This window comes from Sarcophilus harrisii, chromosome 5 (genome assembly GCF_902635505.1).
Source record: "Sarcophilus harrisii chromosome 5, mSarHar1.11, whole genome shotgun sequence".
Classification (NCBI taxonomy): Eukaryota; Metazoa; Chordata; class Mammalia; order Dasyuromorphia; family Dasyuridae; genus Sarcophilus; species Sarcophilus harrisii.
In genome coordinates, this window is record NC_045430.1 from 86,369,708 (window position 1) to 86,375,573 (window position 5,866).

General features: G+C 32.7%; 1 protein-coding gene across 1 annotated transcript; it reads right to left on the bottom strand.

Moving 5' to 3' along the window:
• Positions 1-924: 924 nt before the first annotated feature.
• LOC105750795 (olfactory receptor 6C3-like) lies at positions 925-2,330 on the bottom strand. Its single transcript, XM_012551683.3, has one exon. It carries the CDS (start codon positions 1,945-1,947, stop codon positions 1,009-1,011), a length of 939 nt encoding a protein of 312 aa, XP_012407137.1. The 5' UTR covers positions 1,948-2,330; the 3' UTR covers positions 925-1,008.
• Positions 2,331-5,866: the final 3,536 nt, after the last annotated feature.

The following is a 5,866-nucleotide window of genomic DNA, read 5'->3' on the forward strand; positions in this document are numbered from 1 at the left end:
CAATATCCTGAAGTCCTATCAACTCAGTATCCAAATTGTAAACCACCAATTCAACATCAATGCTCTGAGAAGCAAGCAACAACCTTTAGAACCCAGGAAGCATTAGCTGAGATGAAAATTTATCAACTGCTCATGCCTAATCTGGAAGTGAACTTTATAGGATTGATGCTATTTTGAAATTGTGCTAAAAGTATACCCTGAGAGATGTGTGTGCATGTGTGTGGGTGTGTGGGGGGGTATTTATACTTTTGTACTTGTTTTAATCATAGCTGGAAACTGGAATGCTAAATTGATAACTACAGTTGGGAGAACATAAAAAGTTGGAGCTTCATCCAAGAGCAGGCTAAAAAAGATAATTATAATCCACCAAAGTAGAAAAGGCCAGTAAAATAATGAGCCAAAAGATGTTAACTAAATGCACAAAAGATTTTATTTTTCCACTGATTACTGGCACCCTCCATTTCTAACTACTTTAAATTTAATCACCTTACACATGTTTTGTGTTTATTTGGTATTACTTATATATGTATATACTCTGTCTCCCAGTAGAACAGAAAATAGGGTTTGTTGAATTTTTTGTCTTTGAAGCCTTATTCAGAATATATCATGTGTGTGTATATATATATATATATATATATATATATAATCAGAAAAAGGTATACATAGGCATCAAGAAAAGTCTTGCATAGACAATATTTGAATCATGTTTTGAAAGAAGCTAAAATTCTATGAGTTGAAAGTACAGATAAAGTATATTACAGATATAGAACATTAATACAAAAACATTGAGACAAGAAGAAAGGCAAGGCAACAAGGAAAAAGAGCAAATATTTATTATGCACTTACTTTGTGACATGAATTGATAGAAGTGTGAAAAAAGGTGAACAAATCAACTTTTATGAAAAGAAATAGTGATTTGCAAGAAATATAACACACCTGGACAAAATATGATGAGTACCAGAACTCCATGACAATGAATTCATGACTTACTGATGTCAATATAGCATTTTACCTTCTTGAGAAAAGCACTACCCTTTGAAAAACATCTTTGAAGGCTTGTTTTACTTGTTGGTTCCTTAGGGTGTAAATGAAAGGGTTCAGCATGGGAGCAACTGAAGTATTGAGAATAGCTACTCCTTTGGTTAATGATGCTCTTTCTTTTGCTGAGGGATTCACATACATAAAGATGCAGCTGCCGTAAGAGATAGAAATGACAATCATGTGAGAGGAACAAGTGGAAAAGGCTTTTTTCCTTTGACTAGCAGAAGGGATCCTCAAAATTGTCCTAATGATATACATATAGGACAGAATTACTAATGCTAAAGTAAATAACAGAGTCACCAAAGCACAGTAAAAACCAATCACTTCTAAGATGTGTGTGTCTGAGCAAGAAAGCTGTAAAAGGGGAAAATAGTCACAGGCAAAGTGATCGATGACATTGGACCCACAATAATCAAGCTGTACAATAAGCATAAGTGGTGGGAAAATGATAAGGAATCCTCCTAGCCAAGCACAGAAGACAAGCCAGGTGCAGACTTTGTTGTTCATGATGGTTGTATAATGCAGGGGCTTGCAGATAGCAACATAACGATCATAGGACATAGCTGTAAGTAGGTAAAATTCAGTTACCCCCATAAAAATGAAAAAGAATAATTGAGCTGCACAACAGTTAAAAGAAATGGTTTTGTTTCCAGTGATAATGGTGCTCAGGAATCGAGGAATACAAACAGTTGTGAAAGAAACTTCTAGGAAGGCAAAATTCCGGAGGAAAAAATACATGGGTGTCTGAAGATGGGAATCCAGCAGGGTAAGGGTGATAATGGTGAGGTTCCCAGTAATACTTAAGATATAGGTGATAAGCAGAAAAAGAAAAATCACAACTTTCAGTTTAGGGTCATCAGAAAGTCCCAGGAGGATGAACTCTTTGATCACTGTGTGGTTTCTCATTTTTATTTCATTCCCCAAATACAAGACCTGCTAGTGAAAATTAGAAAGCAGAATGAGTACAAGTGTAGGTGAAAGATTTACCTACTACAAAACCAACTATTAAAATAAAAAAATTAAACCCCCTATTACAGAATTTAAAACTCTCTGGGTTAGAAGAAGGACCACAACAGTCACTAAATCCAACCCATTTCTGGGCAAGAATACATTCTACAGGCTAACAAATGTGGACATTTAACCTACATGTCAATAAGTCTAGCAAATAACCCACTACAAACCAGGTGAGTCATTTAAATTTTGGATGGTTCTTAATTATCAGTAATTCTTTCCAGTATAAAAGCATCTGAAATTTCCATCTTTGTTCCTAAGTAGCCTCCTTCTTCTCTGGACTTCTGCAAAGTAAAAAAAAAAAAAAATACGACTATTTCTCTTCCACATAAACATTCTTCAAATACTTGTAGAGGATTATCATGTGCCTGTTTACTTCAACCAACAGTCATATGCCATGACTTAAAACCTTTCATTATCCTAGTCATACTCCTCTAGTTATGTGACTTGGTCACCAATATGTAAATAAAAAGTTGTACAACTCAAATTCTTTAACACTGAATTAAAAACAGCAATACAAGGTATCCTAAACAGTAAAGAGTACAGTAAGTTTATCATCTTCCTGGTTCTGGACCATAAGATACTCTTAATAAAGTCTAAGGTAACATTAAGGTTTTTTTGTTTGTTTGTTTGTTTTTGTTTTTTTTTTTTGTTTTTTTAGCTATGTCACAATTCTATCACAAGTTGTGTTTATAATTCACTATCCCATTTCTATTCCTCATTTTGAGATAAACTGCTCCTTATTAAATTTATATTTCATTAAAAACTGGACCCCATATTCAAACTTGTTAACATCTTTCTGGATCTTAATTTTTTGTATCACATTAGCAATAGAAACTATTTCCATTTTAATATTCAAGCATTTTCTGCATAACAGATCTCTGAATTAGGTGGTAAAAGGTTAACCTTATTTTATAGATGAGTGATTAACAGAATCTAGCACTAATAGTTTGGTCTTTTTCACTAGTTTATAAAAAGATTAAGCAAAACAAGTTATTCTTATGGCATAACTGAATTCCCTACAATTGAGTTCAATAAGAAGCTATTCTTTATATATGAAAATATATGAAGGACAATTATTATGTTAAAAGTTAATAATTTCCTTTTCTCATGTCATAGTGCAAATCATATTCAAGTTCCAAGGATCATGATGAAGAAATGAGAAATAATTATTAATTGGACTCAGTAGTGGAGCAAACTCCAGTCCTGGCTCAGAAAGCAAATTTTGGGAAAACAGGCTGTTTCCTGGAAAGAGCAGGCAAAGTATCCCCTGCAAACACAAGGGACCCTTGTGTTTAAAGTCAAGGTTCAGAGCTGCTCAGGAAGCTTGAGACAGTGCCCCCTTTATCATAAGAGCAGAGTTCGACTATAAAAGTGAGAGAGAGAGAGAGAAAGAGAGAGAATACAAAAATAAAAGGAAACCAAATGAGCAAGAAACAGAAAAGAACCTTGACTATAGAAAGCTATTATGATGACAGGGAAGACAAAATATCGATAGAGGAAATATCAAAGAGTGATATGAATTGATCTCAAGCCCAAAGAGGCTTCTTAAAAGTGCTCCTAAAAGACTTAAAAAAGCCAATAAGAAAGGTAGAAGAAAAAAAATGAAAGGTAAGCACTCACTCTCCCAGACTTTAGTATCTAGTGCTCCCAATATGGGAAAAACAACATAATTTTTCAGAATGATCTGATTGCTTGTAAATCCTCTCAGATAATGCAAGACTAGATCATATATAAATCATCAACTTATAAAAAAATCATATTAAAAAACACATATCTTCTCAAAGGATAAAATGTTATTCTAAAAATTCAAAGTAACAACTCAGAGTTGTTTTTCACATTGAGTTGATTTCTATGTACTTAAGTTTTGAAAGTGTCAGTCAAAAACCCAAGGATCATTCCTGCTAAGAATGAAGAAAATTAAATAACAATTCTCATTGACGAATACTACTCACTTTTGTAAAGTTTTTGATGAGTTCAGTCAAAAGTCGAGTCCTGAATTTTCTGTATGACTTACTTAAAAACCTAAATGTGGTATAATATTACTCTGAAAACAGGCATTGTTTTTAAACTTTCACATAGCTCATTTCTATCTCATCTTTCACATATATATCCCACAGAAACAAATGTTGCATTTTTAGATAATAAAGAACACTCCTTGTTATCCTTGTTCCATGCCAGACAAAGGGATACTTTCCAGTTCATTTTGTTACTATCCACCAAAAAAATCCCTGGATTGATATATTGAAACTCTAAGAAATAGTCTGCAAGAAATCTAGACAGATTTTTTTTTAAATGTTACTCTAATGTAGTTTTAACTTTTGTGTGTCGTTAAATATATTCCATAACCTTTGGCACTCTGGCAAAGTTTATGAAATCCTTCTAAGAAAAAAGATTAAATGCATAAAATAATAAAATATAGGATTACAGAGCAAATGAAGTAAATTGAAATAGTTACAAAATATTTTTAAAATCAAGTTTAAAGACAACAAGAAACTCCTGCCATCAAGAAAAAGAAGACAAGATGCTTTCAAACTTTCTAGCTAAGTATCATTTTTTATTACCCACAGCTGAATTTATTTTAATTAATTCTATTTGTTATGGGCTCTGAGGGATTCATTCAGCAAATTACAAAGGTTGTCAGGGAGAAATACATACACAAGTTATGAATGAAACCATGACAAAGTCCTCTTTCATATATAATTTTGATCAGAAAGTTTAAGGAATTATTGATCATAGAAATAACTGAGAAAGACCCTGTAAAGGAATGAAATTATTAGGAAGGGTGATTGATGAAGAAGCTGGGTTTCCAGTTTGGGCTATCTCCCTTATTTTCTAGATAACATTTTACCTAAACTCAAAGGAAACTGTATTCTGAACTCCCTAGAGATAGACCAATTCCAGAAGAGAGTTCTACTATTTAACAAAATGAAATGGTATTGGAATGTCCTTTGGTATCACAGCATCTCATTCCATCTTCTATAATGGAACCTACTCATTAAACTCATTAAAGAATGAAAGAATACTTGGATTCGCTCCCTATTTTTACATCCATTTGCTCCTTCCCAATCTTTTACACAAATAGTTTTTATGTACCTGTTCAAACTTGTATATTCAAATAGTTTCACATTATTCCAATGGTTTACATATTTACATATTATTTAAGAACAGCAAATATATTCTCATAACATTAAATAAAAATAACATGTGTTATCTCTGTTGTAATCATTAGCTACAGAAGACAACTTCTGGGAAACTCTCTTTGTTTATCCTTGGAAAAAAATGAAGACTAACTTTCTTTATTTTATTTTGTTTTTGCTTTTTATTTTTTATTTTTTTATTTAATAACAACTTTTTATTTACAAGTTATATGTATGGGTAATTTTACAGCATTGACAAGTGCCAAATCTTTTGTTCTAATTTTTCCCCTCCTTCCCCCCACCCCCTCCCCTAGATGGCAGGATGACCAGTAAATGTTAAATATATTAAAGTATAAATTAGTTACACCCTAAGTATACATGACCAAGCCATTATTTTGCTGAACAAAAAGAATCGGACTCTGAAATATTGTACAATTAGCCTGTGAAGGAAATCCAAAATGCAGGCAGGCAAAAATATAGGGATTGGGAATTCAACGTAATGGTTCTTAGTTATCTCCCAGATTTCTTACGATGGGCATAGCTGGTTCAGTTCATTACTGCTCCATTGGAACTGATTTGGTTCATCCCATTGTTGAAGATTCTAACTTTCTTTAAACAAGGAAGTTAAGTGTTGAGAACAGCAAGAAAAAAATGGAATAATTCTTACCTTTAAG

Coding starts and splice junctions, on each gene's coding strand:
- LOC105750795 (XM_012551683.3), bottom strand. CDS start 1,947: ATGAGAAACCACACAGTGATCAAAGAGTTCATCCTCCTGGGACTTTCT.